This window comes from Varanus komodoensis, unplaced genomic scaffold, assembly GCF_004798865.1.
Source record: "Varanus komodoensis strain SLA01 unplaced genomic scaffold, ASM479886v1 scaffold1, whole genome shotgun sequence".
In the NCBI taxonomy this organism is placed as follows: Eukaryota; Metazoa; Chordata; class Lepidosauria; order Squamata; family Varanidae; genus Varanus; species Varanus komodoensis.
This window is the reverse complement of record NW_025335268.1, coordinates 38,651,244-38,676,477: the sequence shown is the minus strand read 5'-3', so window position 1 is coordinate 38,676,477 and position 25,234 is coordinate 38,651,244. Positions and strand designations below refer to the sequence as shown.

The 25,234-nt window shown below is 42.0% G+C and overlaps 1 protein-coding gene across 2 annotated transcripts in view; it reads left to right on the top strand.

Moving 5' to 3' along the window:
• The window catches only part of MTHFD1L (methylenetetrahydrofolate dehydrogenase (NADP+ dependent) 1 like), a 144,032-nt gene that overhangs the window by 102,713 nt on the left and 16,085 nt on the right, over positions 1-25,234 (top strand). For both annotated transcript variants that reach the window (XM_044422800.1, XM_044422807.1), the window contains 2 exons: positions 5,608-5,715; positions 6,395-6,547. In XM_044422800.1, the coding sequence (XP_044278735.1) occupies positions 5,608-5,715; positions 6,395-6,547 (261 nt within the window). The remainder of the gene's footprint in view (positions 1-5,607; positions 5,716-6,394; positions 6,548-25,234) is intronic.

Below are 25,234 nucleotides of genomic sequence, written 5' to 3'. Positions count from 1 at the left end.
TTTCTTTCTGAGTAGGCTCCTAGAAATGTGGATGGCTCTTAAGTCTGGCCAGGACATTAATGGAAAGGTTTTTCTCCCACACTTAAGTATGCCATATAGGGACACTCACAGATTAAATGCTTGTGCGACTAACAGAGGGCTGCAATCCAGCCCTCCCCAACCTGTTGTCCTTCAGATTTTTTCAAACTTCAGCTCCCATTGGACCAGCCCATGTGGCCAATGATCAGGAGTGGTGGAAGCTATACTCCAAAGGATCTGGAGAGCATCAGGTTGGGTAAGGCTAGAGCAATCCTTTCCCTAGCAATGCCACTGTAGCTTTACTTTTCTGCAGTTACTGATGCTATTTCTTCTTTGGCCACTTATTTGAAGCTATCTGTCAGCATGAAATACCGTTCCATCACTGGAAACAGCAGTGATATGTGGGAGGGATTGGGGACTTGACAGGAAGATACATGTAGGTTTGCAATTGTTTGAAAAATTGCTTTCTCAGGATATAGTGGCAGGCTTTTGTGACCACAGACCCTCACTAATAATGCATTAGCCCAGGGAGCAACTTCTGTGCTCTGGTGGTTCTGCTCTTCCCTAGATGGGAATGAATGGATATTTTTCACAAGTTGGAACCAGTCAAAAATACTAAAGTCAAGCACAGAATGCTTCCCCAGTGGAGCTTGCCTGGTACCAAAATTGGGTGGGTTTGCATGTCTTGCTAAGCCACCCTGCAAATAAGCCATGAGGGGTTAAGCTCTTCCCTGAACAACTCAGTGTACACCCAACAGAAGGCCAACTAATGTGCGTTGGTTTCACACACACACCCCTGCCGTGCCTTTCCTTGCAGTTCTCCAGTCAGCCCCAGCAGGCAGAGTCCTTCACAGGGAAACTTGTTTTGCTGCCCCCTTCCTGCTCGGATACTTCTCCTTTGGGTTCACTGCCTGTTTATTATTGTTATTATTTTCCAAAGCTTCAGAGGCACACAGTTGGGGTTATTTTTACTTTTATGTTTTTCAGCACCTGGAATTTGTGCAACTGTTACAAATTCCTTTTCCTGTCCTTCAACTCTCCCTTTCCCTTTTCAGGAATCTTTTTCAGGGCTCCTTTTTCAGAACAGCTACTGCAGGTACCCAAGCTTCCCTCCTTTTACTTCCAGCCTTCAACTAGCACACATTTATAAAAACAGTAGAGCTGTAAAATTATGGTAATACTGAAATCAGGGCACGGGCGGGGGGAGGATGCCTTGGTCTCTGCTTTCCCTCCTTATGGCTCCTTGTCTTTACTCTGGACTCAGACTATCAGCACTCCAGATAGCAGATGCTGTCAGAGAGAGGAAGTTCCTTGACAAAGCTTCATATAAGCTCTGTAAAGTGGGACACATGGTCAACAGGCTGCAGAAGTGAAGTGCTTTCTGTCTTCCAGGAGACAGAAAAGAGTAAGACCTGCAACAAAATGTTGCCCCGGAGAGAACTTATTTTCAGGATGCTAGCTTGCCAGCCATGGCCTTTTTCAGGATTCTTCATTTAATTTAACCTTCTCAGTACCCCATTTCCCTATCCTGTGCCTATTAAGCTGTGGGGGGGGGGTTGTTTTTTTTTTTTTTTTTTTTTTGAGGGGGTGGAAGTGGGGTTCCTAAATACTTATTGTTATATCAGCAGACTTTCAGTTTCCTTCCCAAACCTGCTCTTCAGTACCAGTGTTGCTGTTTTAGCTACATGAAGATGAACACTCAAAATCAATAAAATTTTGTATGTCCATTAGGGACTTCGTTCATTCCAGCCTGGATCTAATGCTGTGGCATTCGGCTGAGTTGTCTGTTGGTTTTGCTATTTTGTTGGTTTCTTATGCTGCTCTGAATATTTTATGCTGTAGAAATGTGATGCAAGTATTATTTAAATTTAAATTGCTTTGAAGTAATTACTTTGTTAGGACCTCAGCACATTTTCCTTGTAAAAAATGGTTTTGCAAAATAGACAGCGTAGCTGCAAGGAACTCTGAACTGCAGGTATGAGCTTGCCAAGAGGAGATAGTGGAATATTTTCCTTCATATGATTTTTAATACTTGGCTGTACTCAGAGTGCATTCAAAAGCTACATTAACAAGGATGCTTTGCATTTCTTCTCCTGTGTTTTCAATGACAGTTGACACCAAAGTATTGTAATGAGTCATAAGGGACAAACTCTGCCAGCTGAAGTGCTCTGCGTGCTTGCAGGTCACCAAGAATTACATCCAAATTAATCACATGACATTATCTCATTCTTTAGACTTTACTATACTGGTTGGTATTTATGAAAATGCCTGAAATCAAAGGTGGCCAATCTAACTATAGTAGTGAGTTGTTCAAGTTGTTGTTTGGATAGTACACAAAGGCATACGTTTTATTAAGCACTTTTCATTAGAAAGGGTTAGAAATTGTTGGGGGTCTAAGTTTATTTCCTGTGCTGGTTAAGAGGTTTTTTTTTAAAAAAAAAAAAACTATTGTAATTTTTCTACTACTAATCATCTACTAATGGCACATTTACATTTCAAAGTTAAGTTTTAAAATCAAAACAAAAAGAAAATATTTAGTGTTTTTATAAAGAAACGACAAACTAGATTTGAAAGAGCCAGACATGTGCTATTTATACATAGGGTCAAACTGCAAATTATGTTAATTGTGTAGCATGTAGCTGAGGCTTAATCAGGTTTTGCCCTAGAACAGAGTAAAAAAATGGATCAGGATGCTGTACATGGGGCTGAAAGGGGGAAAAAAGATTCTCCATTGGTATCAGTGCTGAAAACCAAGTGCACATTAATGCTACATCATATATTATTTTTCAAGATGTCAGGGGGCAAATAATGCAAGAGACAAGCTTAGTCACAAATCAGGAAAAGCTACTTCCAGCAAGCTAGGAGAAAGGCTAGATTTGCCAGACAAGAGACAAGAAATTAATACAAAAGATGCAACATAAAAAAGAATTCAACCCTAAAAGCAGTATTTGGATTGCCATTTAAGAATGTGTGTAATATACCTTTAATGGAACGATTCTGTAAAAAATTGGCTAGTGAAGAAGAAAGAATTAAAAGGCAGTAACCATGTTCTTCCCATCAAACAGTCCCCACAGGATAAATTAACCCATGTTATGTTGCCTTGTAGACCAAAGTGTTGGTGCTGATATTTAAAGATCTCAACAGCTTAGAACAGGTCTGCTGGAAGGAGTATCTCCTCCCAAACATTCTGATTGTCAGAGTTTCTTCAGAGGCAATTCTCGGGGTAGTGCCAGGCACAAGGATGTGCCTGGATTCTACCTGGGGAAGAACACTTTCTAAAGTGCCCACCCCATGTCTGCGGGATGCCCTTCCCAAGGAGGATCCAAAGGCTCCATGAGCACTGCTTTAAGCAATTTGGTTTCTTTATTTGAATAGGATTAGTTCAGTTTTAATGGGGATTGAGAATTTATCAGATCTTCCCCTCCCAGCTTTGTTAAAAGGCAATATGATAATAGGGATTCTTCCCAAATTGAATAATGATCAGATTGAGCCTTGTCATTGCACAGAAAAGTATTCGATGAAGCATTCGATTGCTATAGTGTTTTTCATCTAAGGGATCTTGTAAGTGCTTTACAGACATAAGTGCAGCAATCAAAGCTAGTGCTCTGTAAGCCGGTCACAGTTCAATCGATGAACTATTGATTTCCAAGGCATGCTGCTGTGCCATTCCCTCTGCTCTGAGGATCAGGATCTGATTAATCATTAAATGAAAGGTAGCTGAAGTAACTTGTCATACAGGGAAGCTTATGGACTTGTGGGGGCAGGGAATAAAGCAAGGATCTTTTTTCATCACCTTGTGTTTTATTACATTTACATCTCCCCAGCTTTCCTCTTGTGAGGAATCCAGGGCAGTTTACATAGTTACATTTTATCCTTGCAACAACAATCCTGTGAGGTAGGTTAGGCTGAGAGGAACAACTGGCCCAAACTCACCCAGTGATCTGCATGACTAAGCAGGAACTAGAACCTGTGTCTGCTGAGTCCCAGTCCAACACTGTATCACACTTGCCTTTCCAAGGAAGAAGAGTATTTCCATATCTAAGACCCAGCATGGTTAAAAATATAAGAAAAAGGTAAAACTATAACATCTTTCAGAAACTTTATATCTATCTATCTGTCTATATTAGTTAAGATAATATAGCAAGCTGATGTGGACCAGAAGTCTTACAGGCCTTAAAGAAATGATATAGGTGGTGATTCTGATAGGTCACTCTGGATGTAGAAGCTCCATGGCTTAGTAGTAGAAAGCAAAGATGCATCTTTGCATACTTTAGTTGGAACTTAGGGACAAAATAGTACCTGTGTTGTCCTTTCATTTTTATACTAAGTTGGTAAAAGATCCTAGAATCCCACTATACCTTCGCAACTTGGAAATAGGCACACCTATTTTAGAGTAAAACTAAAGTCATAGGTGGTAGACACACAAGTACTGTGTTGAAGCAAGGGAGGACAAAGGGCCTCGTTCTGCAGGATTCTGCGGACTCTGCAGCCCCAAGCCCATCTCCACCAGCATTAGACTCCGCTAGAACGAGCCAGAGGCCTCTCTGGCATAGAGTTATGAAAAGGAGACTAAAGAGGTGAAAGTCACCTCCTCTGGCCCTGTGGTGGCAGCACATGAAGGCGGAACCATCTTGGAATCTCCCAGCCTTGGAAACTTCCATCCAATGGTCAGCGATGTGAGAAGGTTGTGCCCTTAAAGGAATGCCTCTTTTGGCCATTACTGTATTTAGTTTGGTCAAGGAGGTGTTCCCCATTGACCTTAAGGTTTAAGGGAGAATCAGGGAGACAGTGTTTTCTGAGTTGTACAGGGCCTTAGCTAAAACAGCTCCTTAACTCATGGGAAACTGCTGCAGATGCTGAAGTTACATGTCAGGCCTTGTTACCTCAGCAAAGGATTCCTGTGAAGGTTGCTTGAGGGTCATTACCTCCTTCCTGAATGCACTGGGTACTGCAGAGTCCTTGAGCAGGTGCTTAGAAAGACTCTTGTGGCCACGCAACTGTAAAACTCACACTGGCCACCACTGTAGCTCTCAGGTAGGTGGGCTTGTAAAAGGTAGCCTGGCCTTCGGGGGCTGTAAAGGATGAGGGAGCACATCTGCTTGTGAAAGAAGCAGCTGAGGAAACTCCTGAGAGAATGTGACTATTTGCACAGAACTTTATGTGAGCCAGTTCGGAGCCTTGGAACATGTTAAATTAGAGATTGCCTTTGGCTGCTGTAGAATATTTTCCCTCAGCTCTAAGTAAGCAAAGCCAGCCTCAGGAAATACAGGCACTGAGCAAGGCCATCTACCTCAGAGAATATGACCTCGGGAGACACTTGAATTATACAGAATTCAGCATCTTCGTCTCTGTCTAGATTACCTCTTTTCCTCTCCAGAGGGCATCAGAAGAAATTTCCTACCACAGCAAACACCTTAAATCTTTATCACTTCATAAAGTTTGTTAAAGAAAATGTATATAATCATTCTGTGTGAAATCTGTTCTGCCCAAAAAGTGCAGAGTGCCCAGCAGACACTTGCAACACGAGAGAGTACCCTAAGTCTTTTGGCAACATGCATTAAAATCCTGTCATCCCCTTTGTTTCCACAGCTTCCCATTACTGAAAAAATAAGAATCATAGCACAGAAAATCTATGGCGCTCAGGATATAGAGCTGTCTTCTGCAGCACAGTCTCAAATCAATCGCTACAGTCAACAGGTAAAAACAAGGGTGTATGCAATGGAATGCTTTGTGGGGGTCATTTCCTGTTATTTTATTCTGTATATTTGTTGGAATGACAGATTAGAACTGTAATGTGGGATTTCCATGTTCCAGAAACTAAAAGGCTGGTCCATTCAGGCAACTGTGTAGGACAGAAGTGCTGAACCATGTTCAGCTGAAGTCCGTTTTAGAGAAGTTCTGGTGGGGAGCACATTCAGTGGGAGATTGGGGCCAAAGGGGCAGGACTAAAAATGCAAGCCCGTTTGACTTAATGCTAAGACCTTTAGAATATAGGAAAATACTGCGCAAAAGCCAAGAAACCATCAAAGGTTGAGTCTTTGGGTCAGAAGAGGGGGGCCAAGGAGTAGAACACAAACTGTTTCAAGAGCCTTGGTAGGGTTGATCTGAAGGGCTTCCAGATTTGGGCCACAGGCCTGAGGCTCTATAGTCCGGGCTACAGCATGTGCTATAGACATGTCCCATATCTAATTTTTTGTTGCTGAAAAATGGGTGCATGAGTCTGAGGCTTATTCCTGCACTTCAGCCCTTTATACCAGCCACAGCTTTGCTTTTGCAGAATAAGGGTTACTTTGCATGGGTTGGGAAGATGTTTTTCAAAAGAGGCTACTCACAACTTTGGCAATAATCTGTCTTTTTGTCATTTGTTGTCTGTCAGGGATTTGGAAATTTACCAATTTGTATGGCGAAAACTCACCTGTCACTGTCCCACATGCCTGAATGGAAAGGTGTCCCCACTGGCTTCGTCCTGCCCATCAGTGATGTGAGGGCCAGTATTGGAGCTGGCTTTATATATCCGCTAGTGGGAACGGTATGTACTGCATTTGAAATCTGTGTTTTAGCCATCATTGTAAGTTTTGAAAATCACCCTTGAAACTTAGAGGTATAAAGCGGTGTAGAAGTCCCTAAAATACATGGCCACTCAGTTCTGAGATACTATGTAGGTGAATATGTATTAGCTTGCAAGTTACACCAATGAAACTTGATTAAAGAATATTAGCTGGAATCCAAAGAATGATGGAACTCGTTCCATGAAGGAGATTTGACTGGTGTCACTTTAAAAAGCATCCTCCTTATAGTGTTTTAGAAACTGGGGAGAATTTTAATGCAATTTGCAATATGCCATGAGGCACCATTTTAAAGTTTTTAAAAAATTAAATCACGTTAGGCTATTCCATGCCTTACGTGTGGGAGAATTTCTTCTTCTGTCCTCCTTCAAAGCTTGGACAGACATATAATCTTTTAGATGTCAACACTGTGAAACCTAGAGACCTGAAACTTTGCATGCATGTTTAGACGATGGTAGTGTTGTACACCTTAGGATTTATTTATTATTTGAAAATGTATAATTTAAATCCATTCATTTAAATGCATTTGGAGCCTGAGGTACTGTCAGGAGATAGAAAGCATCCCTAATCAGTAAATAAGCTTAGCAGTCAACCCTGGTTTGAACATAATTTATGAGGAAATGAGCAGAAGTGCTACCTGCTGCGTTCTTTTCCATTCTGTGATTGATCAGCTTTAAGGAGCAACCACCATTCCTGGGTTGTTTGTCTGATGCTGAAACCTAAACAACAAAGTATGGGTGATTTCTGGATTCTTTGTTGAAGAACAATCCCAGCAATGCAAAATGCTGGTTTTCTTGGTTGCTGATCAAAGCAGATTCAAAGCAGATGTTGCCTGCATGTAGGAACCAACATGGTCTTTCCTTGCTCCAGGTCCCAACAACCTTTACACCCACAGGTGGTTTTTACATGTAAACCAGGCTAGTGAAGCCAGGATGTAGTCCAGCAAACACTTATATAACTGTCCATCACCCTGTTTGTGAGGCAGCTGCTCCTCCGAGAATGGAGTAGAGACAGAAAGCTGTAGGGTACACAATGGCAAGGGATTACTTGAGAGACAGTGACTTTACCTGAAGTCTTCAGTGGATCAAGCAAAGGGCTATTCCGACTCATGCAAATCTGGACCCATTCCCTTGTCTGTTGCCGCATGCTCACACCTTCACGGGATGGATGATTTCTCATTATGAAGATGTCTTATGTAAAGACTGTACTTAAGGCAAAACTGAAGTACCCACCCGCCATGTTGGAAGAAAGTGTTCTTGTGATGTTATCTCAACATTCCAGAGCACAGTCTAGTTTCCTCACATACGCAGCACACTGGGGAGCAACTGTGAGTATGTGACTTATTGTTCTGCAGTACCAGTGAAAGGGCACAAGGAAGGAAGTGATTCCTGACTAGATGTGCTTTTGGAGCTCAGGAAATGCTGTCATGAGGACTTTCTGGCCATGGAATATGCTTTCTATGTACATGGCCAGGAAATGTTCCTTTTTACCTCAAATGCAGTAAAACTGTTAGCATTTCCGAAGAGGGAGGGAATCCGTAATGTGACTTCAGCCCTTTTGTATGCTCTTGGGAAACTTGTTAATGACTTATGAATGCTAAGTAAGTAAGTCTAAATGTTAAATTACCACTAGACCCACTGAAATGGCAGAGATATTAACAGGTCAAGTCTTATCCTCCTCCAAACTCATTTCTGGCCTCCAGATCTGCATTTTTAAGAAATACGTGGGGAGAAATGCCTCTACTTTTCTGTCGACTGTGTTTGCATAATATGACATACAAAGTTCAAGCGACTTTTAACCCTTGGAGTTCTTTTTTATACTGTATTTATAGAATCCAAACAGTGCTTGCATTGGGGATCTTTGTGTGATAAGGAAATATGTTTAAGGAGGAAAAGCAAAAGTAGCACACTTTTTCAGAGGAAATTTAATTAACGCAGGCATGGCTTTTATCTCATCTCCCTGTGACCCTGACCGAGAGGCTACATTATACTCTTGCAGGTGGACTGTTGACATCATGGCTTGGCTATACAGAGTACAGGCAGGAAGGCTCGTCAAGTGTGTGTAGGAAACTGGTGAGGTCATTCGTGAATTATGTTTGGGTGGAGAATTGTTGGATTCTTCTCTAGTGCTTGTGAATAGACTCATCCCCACCCAAAAGTTTTTACAGCTTTGTACTTTCCCACATATTAACTAATCTGCTTTGTGGTGATGGTGTATTCCATAGTGTGTAAGTATGCAGTTTTGGCTTACTCCAGAGACACCACTGCCTAAGAAGCTATTCACTGGGTTGTATTCTGTGCCTCTATGCAAAGCTGAGATAAACATCAGTTTACAGTGCCAGCATCTGAAATCACTCTTTATCAAGCTGGGTGCTTTTGTCTAAATGGAAATCTTTTCCTGTGTGTGTTATTGTCAGTATGATTTTTAAATGAGAAGTATGTGAGGGGAGGTGGATAGAGAGCTGTTCTCCCCTGCAGAGGAAGGCAGGATGAGCTCCAACAGAGCAAAGCTCAGGGAACCAAGGTTCCATTTAGATGCCAGGAAGCACTTCCTGACAGTTAGGACCCTGAGGGTGTGGAATGGGCTTCCACGGGAGGTGGTTGAAGCCCCATTGGTGAGGGTGTTCAAAGATAGGCTGGACATGCACATGATGGGCATGTCGTGAGCAGAGCCGGCCGGAGCTGGGGGTCAGACTAGATGGCCTGGGAGACCCCTTCTGACTTGCTCTGTTTCTGTTTCTGTGTGAATGTATATTACACAAGAACTGGAAGTTAGAAATGTTAGGTTCACTGGACCACATTTTGCCCAAGTAAACTTTAAAGCATGTTCTCCCCTTGGTTGGAAGTTGCTGACTGGCAATGTCAGTCATAGAACAGCTGTATACAGGCCAGTTCAGAAGGAAGCCCCATTGAATTTGGTGGGTCTTCCATGTGGACGAGTGGCTAAAGGGCTGCAGTATCCCTTTCCATTTGTACAGGACTGTCCCCCTTTGTCCTCCTCAATATTCAGTGGATCTATCTGAGCAGACTGTACTGTGTTAAAGCTGAGCCTCCTCTCTGCGATGCTTTTATATCAAAGTCCACATTGGTAGTATGAAGTTGTTCATGAAATCTCTCTTATGATGTTTCTTTTATTATTTTACTACATTGTAAATTTATATCCCACCCTTGGTCCATCATAAAACTCAAGATAGCATATATGGGTGATCTCCCAGCCAGGCATCAACCCAGCTGTGAGCTGTTTGGCTTCAGCAAAGTGGCAGTGTCACATGCACCTGGCCCTGCCTTCCCCAGCCTGGAGTCCTACAGATGGTTTGGACTATAACGCCTATCACCTCCAGACAACCTGGACAGTGGATGGGGATGGTGGACTGTTGGGAATGAAAGAGGTGGTTGTTCTTCATGCATATTTCATGCAACTCTTTCAGTGAGGATGGTGAGGCCTGGGAAATGAGGCCTGCAGGCACAGAGATGGTGGCGGAGGAGGAGCAGCTTGGGCTGCTGTCTCCAGGTGTTCAGGCAGACCCTGAGAACTGTCAGGATTGCATGTGCCAGGAGGGAGTATGATGGGAGAGAAGCTGTAGGAACCAGACAAGCCTGGTATGATCCTTGACCCCATAATGTGGCACTGGAACAGAAGGGCTAGCCGACTAGAGGAACTACACACAGCTAAGAAGCTTGCCCATCTTCAGGGGCCATTCCCACAGGGGTGGGATTCAGGGTTAATCAAAAGGAGGGTTCTCAGAAATAGTTTCTAATTTCTGGAACTGCTGTGTGCATGCCCAGAGACTCTTGCTTTGCTGGCTATAGCTTGTTGGAGGTACATTGGAAACAAAAGGCATTTGCCAAAGAACTGTTGTTTGAAAGAGATAAGGCGTGAACCCAGTGCCCAGTATGGTCCAGCAGTCCAGCCTGTCTACTTGGCACAAGGTTAGGAGAGCCTGCCTTAGGACATGCAGAGATTGGGAGAGCCCTCTATAAAACTGTGAGCTAGAGAGCGAAGAGAAAGCCTGAGAAAATCCCTTAGCTCTCCAATCCTCCAGCAAAAGCTTCCACTAGATCAGACTCCCTGCTGCAGACAAAGGGCAGGATTTCTTAGTATCCAAGCCATCATGTTAAATGCTTTGTACAGTTAAATCAAAAAGAGTTTCCTCAAATATATCCTGAAGATTAAACTTTATAACGCTATTCCATTTTTTACAATGACTTGCAAACCATTAGCAGGCATCTCGTTCAAAGTTACCAAGCACTGGTTTACTGACACCAGTTTAATAAAATAACATGGTCCTTTTAATTAGTAATGTTCCAGAAAATTATTTTCTCTTCATTTAATAGAAAATATTTGATCATTAATACTTCAGCTGACAGTATTTATGTTTATTAGCCAAAGTATTCATAACCTTATTAACATGGGAGACAAAATACGAGTGCCTGAAATTTACACTGTTAAGTGACAATAAATCTTTGTGAGGCAAAAAGTACAGAGAAACGCAGGGGAAGCGGGTGCAGAATATTGGCAATGCCAGAATCTCTGGGGAAAGATATCACTGCCACTTTGTGAAAAGGTTATTAAGGAAGCCTGTGTTTCACCATTGATTTCACTGTATAGATTTCATAGTATAGAATTGGGGGTCTAAGTGGGGCACAGAAGTGAGCTGCTCTGTTGTCTACCAGCCATGTAGGTAAAGTCATATTTAATCCTGAACAGTATTCTAGCCTGGAGAAAACTGTGGGCTGGCTCGGGAGGACACTATACTTACACTATACAATCACTGTCTGCAAATAGGAGCACACAATCTCTTAAACTATCTCAACTTGCTTCCATGCTGTTTGCCTCAGGGGTAGAGCTGTGCTGCTTGAGCAATTGTAAAATCAGTTTGCAGGAGATGATTCCTTCTGGAGAACAGCTTCATATGTTATTGTGAAGGTGGGCTGCTGCCTTTCCCTCATTGCCTGTGACAGCTCCATCACTGACCATGGGCTTTAAGTCATGCAAATGTTCTTCACATGTTACAAAAATGTCATCAAATAGTGGTTAACTAGTAATTAACAATACTGGTTAGCAACACTTACCCAGTAAATCATGATGACAGAGCAGAATTAAAAGTATTGTGGCAGAAATGGTCCTGGAAATGGAACAGAAGGAGGACAGAAGCTATGTTTGGGTGAATGATGTGTTCCGTTCTTCACCTGTTTTATGTGCCCAGCTCAGTCCCTGGCATTTCCTTTTGTTGATAAAGCAAGGATAGGGAACCTGGTGCTCCCAGGCACCTTTGTGGCTCTCTCTACCAAGGTGCTCTGCCCATCTCACAGATATCTGTGAGACAGTGTGCTGTATGTGAAACAGGTTTCTGTTGACATTGAAAACGTTGGCATTCAAAGGAATTGTTTAGTGTGTTGGGGCTTAAATTCTGTATGTATTTGGGCAGCCATTTTGTGGTGTATCCAGGGTAATTTCTCAACTTGCCAAATGTGTCCAGACGCATTAAAAGATGGTCTATTTCTGATTTAGTGAAATCTCCTGCTGAAATACTAGAGTCAGAATTGTTATTACTAGCAAAACACAATGCTTCTCATATCTAGAATATGAACACCAGCTAGCATATATGTGTGTATTACCATTTTGTTCTTGGCATGCCGGCTGCTGAAAAACATACTCTAAATGATGAAATCACAATTTCTACACTTGTGAGCAGAGTTGTAAGGATAATTTGAGAAACTATGTAATTAGTAGCATTTTGATGTGTGACAAACTTTCACATAATAAACCTTAAGTGCAAGAGCAAAGTAGGCAAAATTTCAATATAATTACATTATATAGGTCATGTGTGCTAAGTCTAAGGGGTCAACAGTATTTCATTTCCTGCTTTGCATTCCTGCCTTCTTTCAGTTGATTCTGATAATTGGTTCTAATTATATAATGTGTTAGGGTAACATACATGTTTATTATTTAACCTCCTTGTGTATTGGGCTACTCAGTGCAGTGGTTTTTTGTGTATGTTCAGTTTTATTGTATCATATTGTTGTAGTAGATGGGGGGAAAGTCCACAGCTAGCTAGAAGCACTTTATAATAGAATAACATTTTTTTTCTTGCAGCTGTTTTGGCAGCTGGAGGTAGTTTAATTTTGATAAGTTTGACAGAAAGAATGGAATGTATTCATTTTTGGCGGCCAGAAATATAGAGGGGAAAGTTTAAAGAAAAATGAGACAATGAGACAGTATCACTTTAGACATTGTGTAGTTGATTGTTTGCTTTTCTCCAGATCCTTTTCATTCCTTATTTACTGCAACATTGGCACCAATTCTGTGTGCTCTGTTAATTGCACATCCAAAAGCAGCTTTGACAGGACAGTGAGGGAAAAACAAGATCTCTGTGGAGATCTATTCACCACAGTAAGGCTGTATGAGGATCCATGGATCCTCATACAGGCATACTGTATTATGGATTATGATGAAAAACCACATGCACTCACAAAGTTGCCCTTGTAAAGAATTGCTGCTGCATGTGTGCACACAAGATATTGCAAAATGACTCTTCTGTACAGTAACTTATTCAATAAGGGATGGCTTGACGCAAAAACAGGTTGGTAGTCAAAGCATATTCCTTGTGTTTGGTGACCTTGACCCTCCAGGCTAGAATCAGAATGACAGAACATACAGTCAGAACAAAACCCCATACTTAGCCTATCAAACTGTTTCAGTCATATGATGTCAAGCCAATACCTAGAAGTATAATTTCAGGGCAACAAGTTGCCCCTCCCTTTTTATCAATCTTCCATACTTCTCGCATGAACTGTGTAAAGAACAACAGAATCCATAAGAGGGGGATATGAATATGCCTGTTGCATGTAGGGCAGTTCCATTGTTGCCCTTGAAATTGAGAACCTCAGGCAAATATTACAGTAGAAATGTAAGGAGCCATTAAAATATAGGAAGCATAACCAATAGAAAAGATGGTGTGGGGGAGTGTGCTGCAGTCATTCAGCAGCTTTCGCTTTTGCATGGATTAGTAAAACAAGCTTGGAATGCAAAATTCATTCAAATATGATATTTACATATAATATATTATGCAAATATTATTTGTCAGAAAGTCAGGTCTGTGCTGGGTTTATATTTGGGAGGCAGTGTTTTAACAATCTGTTTTCCTTTTGGTTGTCTCTGATCTTCCAGATTGTAGCATATAATTACAGACATTTATAATAAAGGGGGTGTGTGCATGCATGCATGAGCATGTGGGTTCACATGTTTGCAAGGTGGATGGCCTAAAATGTTCACTCCAAGCAAATCTGATACAATTTCAGTTATATTTCAGTAGGAGCATTTACCATATTCTTAATTTTTAATGAAGTAATGGGATTTAAACATGTTTTAGATGGGATATAATCCAGATAGTTTTTAAAAAATGCTTCTGTGGGTCAAGGTGTCCCTTTTAACCATAGTTCTTGAGAGTCAGGAATATAAAATTCCAATATAGCCATGTTAATATAAATTAAGGTTAAGATATCCTATTTTGTTTCATTAGCCTTATAGTTTTTTTAAATGGAGGTGGAATTTTCTGCTTGTGCTCTGGCTCTTAATTTTAAGTGGAGTTTAGATTAAAAAGAGTGGCTAAATCATTTCCAAAGGCTTCACAGGCCTCTCAGGTCTTGTTGCTTTCTTTTCTCAATCATATCTTATTACTCGTTCTCTATTCTCTTATTGCCAAGAAAACTGTCAGCTCACACTCCTTATCTAATCCATTGCTAGAAAGGCCTGACATGCTTTTGGCTGATGGGAAAGGATCCCTTCCCACAGGAGGTTCTCCTCTCATTTTTTTCATAGTTAGCCAGCCATCTTTGCTCTGATTCACTACAATTCAGTGGAAAATTGAAGAAAGTGGCATTTCATTGAGTATTATAAGGAGAAGAAGGGCTAATTTCAAAGAACATGCAAAATAAGTATCTTTGGGAGGAAAATATGCTTATAGTTTACCATTTCACTATAAGTCAAGTAGTTAGGGACTGTAGACATGACCAGCTGGTTTGCTGAATAATATTCATTTTCTTTTTCAACAAATGGATAACTCTTCCACGCAGACATGGGGAAAAAAGAGGGGAAATGTCTCCCTCTCCCTCTCCTACAAACACACACTCATTCACACACCTACAGTATTAAAATCAATGTCCATCTAACACCCAGTTATATGTCCAGAACAGAGTTCATAGTAGCATGAATGGTCTGAGAGTGTGTGTGTATCTTGGCTTCCAGTTAGATGCCATGTGGATGGCTCTAGAAGAATGAGCAAACTCTTACTTTTATGAGAATCTTGAGTTCATCAAAATCCAGTGTTTTATTCAAGACCAATTCTTGTTTTGTCTAATCATGCAATATTCTTTCTTTCTGATGTCAGTGATCTACCCAGCAAATGAGAAAATTACTTAGGGCAGTGGTGGCGAACCTATGGCACGTGTGCCACAATGGGCACACAGAGCTCTCTCTGTCCGCACACAAGCCAAGTCACCCCAGCATTGCCCCAGCAGCCAAGCATCGGATAACAGCACACATAGGGGCCGTGCGCATGCTCGGAAAGGAGTAGTGGTGCCAGGCAATGGCGTCACAAGGTGCGTCTCATTAGCCATGACTCATCCGAGCTTTCACATGGCCGGTCAGTGCACTGCCAAGGGGAGAGAGAGAGAGAGAGAGAGAGAGAGAGATTTGCTTGGACTGCCTGTGAGTTGTTTTTTCTAAACTAACTAAAACCTCAGTATTCAGGTTTTATTGCAGTGTTGGCACTTTGTGATAAATAAGTGGGTTTGGGGTTGCACTTTGGGCACCCGGTCTCTAAAAGGTTTGCCATCACTGACTGAGGGGTTGAAATCACTTTCCTAAGAATGTAGGCATTCGTCTTAAAGGGCTCAGCTGGTTTGAACCAGCCAGCTCAGTCAAACTGAGGAATGCAAGGTTGGGGATGCAGGTGGGGGAAAGGAAGATAAGCTGTTCAGGGAACCCAGCATGTGTTGTGCGTGTGCATCCTGCCTGATCACAGATGTGCACACACAAGATGCTACCCGTTTTGGTGGGACTGGCAGTTCATATTCTGATGAGATACACGCATGGGAGGCTACCTATCCTGATGGGACTGACTACTCAGACCCTGATAATGAGATGGCTGTTGAAACAGCAGCTTAAGGTCCTGAGAATCTGCAGGTTTCAGCTGTGGGAGAGATTAATCCAAGGACAGGTGAGGAGACCAGTCAGCATGGCCATGGGAGTGGGAAGGAGCTGCAGCATCTTGAGAGAGCAGATTTGGAAACGGGTAGCATTTTGGATGGGGAACTCCCACTCCCTGATGAGGTAAACCCGATAGTTCAACATCACTGTCACAGGGTGGCCCAGCTGGGGACACAGCAGGAGGGGTGAATACATGCCCGGTTTCACAACGCCCATCCCCCAAGAGACAGGCACTGAGGGGTTCATAAAGAAAGTTTTGTCAGAGAGGGTTCAACACTTTGCTTTGTGTATGCTCAGAGACTTGTGTGACAATAAAGACTTTTGGCAAAGGAATGCTGGTGAGATTGAAATACTGCTAGGAGGGAGAAACAGGGCTCACAACAGCATGGGGCCAACTTTCAGATGCCTACGGCACTATTGAGCTACATCAGTGTACAGGGGCTTGTGACAAATAATATTTTTCTTTATCACTTACTACTGATACTGTTTTGTTACCAAAGCCTGTGCTAGATGCACCTTTCTTTGTAGAAGCGTGCCCATTTGCCATATCTCTTTGTAGGAGCTCCTTTTTGTGCTTTGGGTTCATATAGCTCTCTGTGTTAGAATCGTGTGGTACAACTGGGGGAGGGATGATAATAGACCTGGGACAAGACATAAATATGCATGTATGTTGTGGCTTGTATAGTAATGAATAAAAAGGGACCTTACTGCATGGAAGTGACTCCCTCGCCACAGTGGTAATATACGAATATATAGAATTCACAAAACGGTGTTGCATTCGCAATCGTTTCTGACTCTTCCAGTGGAGCACTACTGAAATGATTTTGTACGTTAGTTCTTGGTGGCTTGTGGCCACAATTAATACTACTGTGTCCTTAGTTTCTCTTTCCATATACAGTAAACAGTTGTCCTACCTGGTTCAAACATCCACGTACATATCCATGCTGCAAAAAGAAATGTTTCCTGTGGCGGCACTATGTTTGTTATGTGGGCAAACCTGAGCATCTCCCTGAATTGTCAGCATCCATTAAATATGTGCAAAATGTGTAATGCAAGTATCATTTGCTGATTTCAAGGGAATTTGTCACGCTTCCAGAAGGAGCTAAATGTGCAGGGCCATGCTGTCTTTCTACCCACTGTAACAATTTAAAACAGGAATGTCCTTTAGAAAGGGCCCTCTGTTTCTAGAAAAGCCATAGAATGTTTCAGCTTCCTATGAACTTTTCTGCTCAAGGTTATCTCCATCTCATATGAAACCTAAGTGTTATCTAAAAATATTTATATAATTTTAAAATTTTGGTAGCTTTTTATGACCCTTAAATTATCTTGTCTCTTGACAAGGAGGCCTCTTTCAGGCAACATGAGTTCTCAATAGTTTGAAAAATACACATCGATTTTGTGTTCTGGCATGTTTCATAGGCATTGTTCTAAGATGGAAAGCAGTTATGTCAGAAGAATACCAAAACCATGTGTGTTTTCAAGCTACTCAGAATACAAGCTTTCCACTTCTGGATTTGTTTCTACTTTTTCAGTATCATATTTAATATTTCTGCATGATGACAGTTAAATGCTATTTGATGGCTGGTTAAAAACTATAACTATTTCTTGCAGAATGGATGCATTGGAAGTATGGAACAGGTCTTTTCTATGTCACCTGATTCCTATGGGGTTTTTTAAAACACTCTAAATGTTTAAGTTATCTGTACCAAAGGGCAGGATGATACTATCAATTAATGTAGGCGTGTGGTTCAGAGTACACAAGGTTACAAAAGCAAAAAATACAGTTCTCTTTTATGTAGAAATTATACTGTGTACAGCTGAAAAACGGAGGGGATAGTGAAAAGACTGGAGAGGTTCACTGACAGTAGTAATGACCAAACTAAAAGAATCATTAGGATGGCATCCTTGCATTTCTAAAATCTAGTAATACATTCCCTCTCACCTCTATACATACACAACTATTATGATTGTTATTGCTTTGCCTTTATACTCCCTGTCTTCCTCTGGCAAGAAACCTAAAGTGGCTTAGGTTTCTCTCTCCATTTTATCCTCACAACAACTCTGTGAGGTAGATTAGATTGACAGTCTGTGAGTGACCCAGAGTCAACCAGTGGTGATGGGATAAAAACAGAAGTGAACAGGGAAATCATAACATACAGGAACATTGTCTAAAGAATCCAGGCAGGTTCACATGTGGTGACCAGCCATGGTGGAAACTACTGTGGCATGGCTTCTTGCCATGGGTGAACCTAGCAAGAGTGGAGAAGCATGGTGAGGATGGGCTCCATGGAACCACAAAAAGAAACAATGGCTTTCCATGCATCACCATGGCTTTTCACACATATAAATGCAGCTTCCACAGTTCAGCTAGTGAGTTTCATGGCCAGAGCAGCTGTGACTGCAGCAAATGCTCCCGGCTGCATTCCCTGCCATTCCGGTCTGCCTAGTAACTGCTGAGGCAGCTGCAGCTAGGCTCCAATTGGCCGCTCTGCCTTCCCTTTCTCCTGTGCCTGTGTGCCACCTTCCCAGTGCCCATCTGCAGCTTTGGAATCTTGGTGGCAGTGGAGCATCCAACCACATCCGGCAGCAACAACCCTGGAGACAGCCTTGCCTGGTGCTTCTGTCTGTTCCCTGCTGTTTACTTGAGTGGTGCTTTAAATTGTGGTGCCTTTGGTGGCAGAGTGTGTGGCAGCACAGGGAATGCTTCTCTACTGCTACTCTAGAGCAGCAGTGCTACTCTAGCAAGCAGCAACAAAACACAGCACAATATAACACAACACAACACAGGAGCAGCTGGCTGAGGCCATACCCAGGAGAGTGTGTGGACCAGTGAGGGAGTGATAAGCAACACAGGAAGGAGCAGCAGTGCATGCTGGGATTAATTTTTAATCACAGAGGCTGATCGGATACAAGCCACCATTAGGAGAAAACATGAAGTGTGGAAACCACACATACATGGAAACCAAGTTACTGCCTGAACCCAAGACCCGCAAGAAAGCATGCTGCATAGTAACCATGTGGTATGGTTTAGCATTATGTGAGAACACAGCCTCCCTAAACAACCACGAGTAATGAATCCCATAGAAAACTCATGTGAAGTGCTCCTGTATCTTAAGATTCTTAGGAAATCCAGGGAAATCTGTGATTACAAGATCTCGTTGCTTTTTCAAGCCAAAAGGGGTTTCAGGATCATCTTCTTTTTGCAGTCTGAAGCAGGATTTTTAAGGAAAGACCCAAATGACAGAAACGATAAAACATACAGTGTAATATGTTCAAACAAGTTGAGGCAACACAGACACACATCTTTTACAGCCATTTAAGAATGTTGGGAAGATTATTCAGTGGCTTTGAGAATCCGAGTGCCTTGAATGCCATTACTTTTGGCTCTCAAACATCTCCCATTCATCAAAGGAACACAAGTGCGATCAAGACAAAAGCACTGCACCCAAGCCCAGCATATGTAACAAAGATCTTCATAGCCTCAGATCAGTGGAGAGTGATGGGCGGGATGGGAGGGCAATAGCCTTACTAAATATGCAGAAAACTTTCAGGGCTCACCTCACGAAGCTCCCTTTCTTGCTTACTTGGCTCAAAGCCCAAAGAGAACACATGGCAGGAAGTAAGTTCTGTGGCAGGGATATCCTATACTTTGACAAATCCCACCATCTTCTGACCAGATCCACTTCTGACCCACCAGCAGCACCAAGCTAGCCCTTGGCCACAGCAATATTGGTGACAGGTCACAAACTAAAAGGTTAATACAAGCCAATCAGACTGGCTTAAAAGAACAAATGAAATGTAACACTGAAGTCAGTAGCCAAAGAAACAAGCATAGTTAGAATACTAGCCATTAAGGAAGTGTAACCCATTCATGAGAAGTTGATTTCAAATGGAATCCCCTTCTCCCTTCCAAATTCTGATTAGCAACACACATTTATAGCAACACTCAGGCAGATCATCTTGCTTAGAGCACCTGAACCTTTCAGTTGGCCTGCCCTCTTTTGCTGACCTCATGCCCAGGACATCATGAGGTGGAAGGCAGATATGCCATCATTAACAGGTTGACTTTGCCTTCCTATGGTGTGTGGTTAAAGGACTACTGGGCTTATCTTGGGGTTCCCTGGCCTTGACTTCTCAAAAGTAGATTCCCTTTCCCCATCTGAGTCAGAAACTGTTCCTGCCTCTCTTGAGTGCTGCTCTGTAAAATAAATGGGCCCAATTCTACACTGCCTTGATACTCAAGCAGAAAGGGTCAGCAAATGGGGCAGTGAAGAAGATGAGCAGCAGGCTGAGAAAATGGCTTTTGAGTGAATAGACCATGTTGAGTCTGTCTGCAACTAAGAGACTGGGATGGTGGCAGCTCCTGTTATTCCTGTTTGAGTCCCATCTAAGTAGTGAGAAAGAAAAGGGATTGGAATGTCAATCAATATACCTTCTCCAAAAACAACAGCCTGGAGCCAACTCTGTTGGTAGCCTTTCAGACTTAATTAAAAGAGGGCACTTGGTGCTATTTCCCATTTTAATCTTTTAATCTCCAGCAGTAACAATGTGCTATACATATGTCAGTATCCAAGTTCTAAAGATTGATATATTCCAGGTACTATCCAAGCAAGGATCCATGAAAATTTCACTGAAGCTGTAGCTAGATTTCACATCTCTTTCTTATAAGAAGAACCTTTTTTGCAGTGATCTGGGGGAGGTTTATAGAAGATAATTTGTTGTTAAATGTGTTCCTCGAAAGAAGGTAGAGTTAGATCATTGGGTTTATTTTAGCATGTGTCATAAGCAGACAGGCTTTTAGTAGGAGCAGACTGAAACACCAATTATTGGAAAGTGACTTTGTTGATTAAAATTGTGACTTTTTTGCTCCTATTAGTATTAATGTGAATAACTTATTTAGAACCAATTGTGTTACTTTAATCTATTTGAAATAGTTTGGAAAATATAACTGGATCGCAGATGTGCTTCTTGTTACAGGCAACTGAAACCAAGATGATCTTGACTTCTTTGAGAAAATAAAGATAGGTTATGGAGGCTCACTCAAGTAACTGATGTACACTAGAGGCAATCAAATGATGGGCCAAATCTGATTCTAAAGACAAATTTTAAAGACTATGGTGGACCTACCAAAGGTTTCCGTTGCACTAAAAAAAAGAAAAGTCACTGCATCCATCAGACCATGGGTCCTCAAACTATGGCCCGCGGGCTGGATCCAGCCCACCGTGCTCATTTATCCGGCCCGCCATAGCTTGCCACGCAATTGCATGCAGAAAGGCAGGGGCATGTGAGGCACTGGCTTGCTCGCAGGGAGATCATTTTGGACTTGTTGGGAGAAAATGATCTCTGTGCACGCATGCCCCTGCCTTTCTGCGTGCGTGCAGGTGCACCCCCCCGACCCATGCCCCCCCACCCCGTCCATACAGCCTTGGTGGCCCGTGCCCATCACTGGCACCTTTCAACTGGTCCCCTGTTCAAAAAGTTTGAGGACCCCTGGATCAGACCTTCTCCTTGCCCCACGCCAATCACCAGCACAGCCTCTTTCCTCCTTCACTTTCCTTCCTGGAAGGAAGCTACCTGAGAAGAAGGCAATTGCTACTCTGATTACTTCCTCTGTGGTTGTAGCCCTGTCTATGGCCTCAGATGAAGAAATTCCAGTCCAATGGCTTCTCAGACACCATCTAGTAATCATAGCATTACAATCTTCTTTTTTTCTCCTCAAAATTTTCTAACACGGACAAGTGATAGATTTAAAATATTTCAGCACGTATACCTGTAGTCCATGGCTCATAAATATATCTTCGATACATTTATCATGAACTGTCTGCAGTCCAATTCATATTGCTGTGCTTCAGAATTAATCACACAGCCAGGTATGTTCCCATTTTCCTCATTCTTTGCAGTCCCCATGAGATGGAAAACATAAAGAACTTGATGTTTTCAGAGGTTCACCAAACACACTTTCTTCACAAACTGCCTGGGTGTACTTTAGTATTGCTGAATAAAAGTTTGGAAACAAAATATTGGGTCTAGGAACACCAGTGCTCCAATTGGCATTGGGATTCACCAGGTGCCCAACCATACTGGCCATTGATGACCAATCTGAGTATGTCTGTTAGCAAAAGATATGTGACTATTGAAATGTGGTTTAGTCCTACTGCTGCATTCCCTAATTTCATTAAGTCATGTTTTCAAATATTGGTTGCCAGACATGCTGTGAAAATAAAGGCTGATTGGAATTCAGAAGCTGCTGCTTACCATAAGATCTGCTTAGAAAAACAAAAGAATCATAAGTACAAAGGTTAGCTTCTAGGAAGTGACTTTATTTGTGAAAGTTTGAAGTCATGAGATAATTGAAAGAGAGTTAATTGAATGTTTACAACAGATATGTATTAGGGATCACATTTGGACTTATCAGTTGATTTTTATCTCCTTGAAATATCAGATGATGTGTTATGCCCAGTTTGGTCATGACACCAAAGAAGGGAAAAACTAAAATGGTTTTGGATGAGAGTTATAAAGATAAGAAGGGATTTAGAATGTGTGGCTTTGTAGGGGAATTTGGAAAAACAGATATGATTAAGAGGAAATAATGTTAAAGGTGAATAAGAACCAGGAATTCAGAATTCCATCAAAAATATCTGCTAAATGTATCTACAATTTGGGTGCTGCAAATACCCATTCTGTTCCTTAGTTTGGTCTAAAATCATCCTGTTGACACATCTGCTTGTGTTCATCCTTTGTTAGGTAATGGCCACAGAACACTGAAGTTGTGCTCTTATGTTTGTTCAGACAAAAACTGGCCAGAAAATGCTGAGAGTTGGAGGACTTTTTCTCTAAACATGCATGGGATTGCACCCATGACGTTTTGAAAGTGAGGAAGTGTACAGCTTCCCCTTCTTTCCTCAGCAACCCCCCCGCCCCCAAAAAAAAGACTTTTGTGCTGGGCAGAAAACCCTGCCTCAAGTTCACGCTTTTCAAGGGCTACATGATGGAGGAGGACAACAGGGGAATGGTCTCTCTTCCACCAATGCAGGGTTGGATACTACCCAGCATTCTCCAGGTTGTTTATCATCTTTCAGTGTGCTGTTGTGAAAAGTTCTTTATGGCATATTTTACTACTAAAATGCCTCAGAGCACAGTGGCGATCGAGTGCCCCTCCAGCTACATACGGACTGCTGCTCCCATCATCTTTGCTCTCTGCCATGCACACTGGGGCAAATGGGAGTTGGACTCCAACAACATAAGGCCACCAGTTCTTGACTCCTGCCTTTGAGCTATAAAGGCTGATGAAACACACACACAAGTGCATGCTTAGAAATGCAACAAATACTCTTGCAACTGAGCCAGTGCCTGGCTCGCAGTATACCTTTAGACAGCAGATGTTTGGACCTGCTTCGTGGAGCATGTAATTTCCATGTTATGCACGTTCCACTGGCTGTACGCAGTTTGAGGTGCTGGCGAGTACCCACAAAGCCCAGAATGGTTTGGGCTGGACCAGCCTGCTCCATATCCTTTCGCCTCAGAGGCTGGTTGTAACACAGGATGGGGCTTTCTTATTAAAGGCACCAGCTTGTGGATTGCTCTTTCTCTGGAAGCCCAGTTGGTTTCTTCTCTTTTTAGCCATCAAGAAAACATTGATGCATTCTTATTTCACTTGTTTTAACTTTCTTCACTGCGGGGAGAGCTGTTTTAACTTAGTTAGGGGTTGTTTTGCGGTGGTTTTAGTTTTGGTGCTGCTACTGTCTTATTGCTGCTCAATTAATTCTTTGTTCTGGTATAATTTTATCATGCTGTTGCTATTATTTTCTTGTAAGTGTTGTCACCTGTAGTGATGGTTTGTGCAGGTTGCTGTGACCCCTGCTTCCCATGAACCAGCTGGGTCTGGGGGATGGCATCCTGTTCACTCCACTTGGCTTCTCCTAATCACGTTCAAGTGAATCAAACATTGTTTCAACATAAGATCCTGGCTTATCATTCCCCATATAAGAAAGGATTTGTAAGCCAAGAACAACCCTGGCTTGCAATCCTAGTATGTCCAACAAGTTGCCAAACAGCTAATGACTAAGGCTCATTCTTGCATTATGTAAGCTCCATCAAGATCTAATCTAGGGAATCTAAAAATCTTGAGATGCTCCCACTTTTTACTCCAAAAATGTACACTCATATCCCATTGGTAGCTGGTAATGTTAAAAACCAGTAGTCGTATCTTCCTGATGTCACAGCTATGAATGTCAGAATCCAGATTTCATCAGTCAGCTCTAAGCTTGACCATGAATATTAATTTCACATATTTTTGTGGCAGTTTGTACTTTCCCAGTCTGGCAGTTGAAAATAATCTTAAATTTACATATCCAGATTTTAATCTGCCATTTCTGACAGTGTTTCACAGTTTTGCTGCCGTATCTAATAGATGTAAAATTGAGCAATCTGGCCTGTAGGCCACCAGTGTGTTCGTTGCTACAATATGTAAGCTGAGAGTCAGAGCCATAAGACAACTAGTGGTTCTGTTTACACAACTTGAGATTTATGTTTTTCTAACTCAGCACTCTCCACCCCCTGAATTAATCTAAAGTTCATCCTTTTAAAGGATATTTTGGCTTAACTGAAGTTAGAAAAGGCATAATAGAAGCCTGATTATAACTAGAGAAGTTAAACTTGCAGCAGAACATATACACCATTGGGATGTTTAAAATAAATCTTAAATCATTACCAGGAGGCAATTTAGTGTGGACAAGCAATGTTTTAGTCGCAAGTACTCAGAGCATCAATAACTAGTTACAACTGGGTGGGTTAAGAATTGTACTGTGCTGCATTTGAGTGAAATGGCGGGGGGGGGGTCTATAAAACTTAGCATTTGAGAACCTTCCTTCTTTGTAAGTTTTTATTCGGCTTTGCTGCCCTTCTGCATCTGCTGTTCACCAATCTGAGGAGTGAAGCAATTAATCCCTCTTGGTGGCCCACTCCTTTACTTTGGGATGTGCATTTAAACAGAGTGCAGAGCAATGTGAATTCAGCTGTGCATCTAAATGTAGGTGTGGCTCCTTCATACTTTCACAATACAAACTTGGATGTGGATCTCAGTGTAAGTGTGCAAGGAGTGCAAAAACTGCTGCAAAGGATAATTTCAAATGAAGCAGAAATGTCCAAACTGTAGGGACTTGTTTTGGCTCCTCAGTAGTTAATGGCATCGCATTCTAGTCTCCCAACACTCCTCATTGTGTTTTATGTCACAATGAATGAAAAAGACCCCTGGCTGAAGTCCAGAACTTCATGCTGGGTACCCTTAGAGAGGTTAAAAATGCGAAATTAAAAATATTTAAAGTAAGTTCTCTGTAGAAGACCAAATAAAGACCTCAGCACTAGTGAGCAATAACTGCAGATGAAAATTTTGTACCCCACAGGGGTAACATGAGAAGGGGTCCTCAAGGAACCAGATCTGG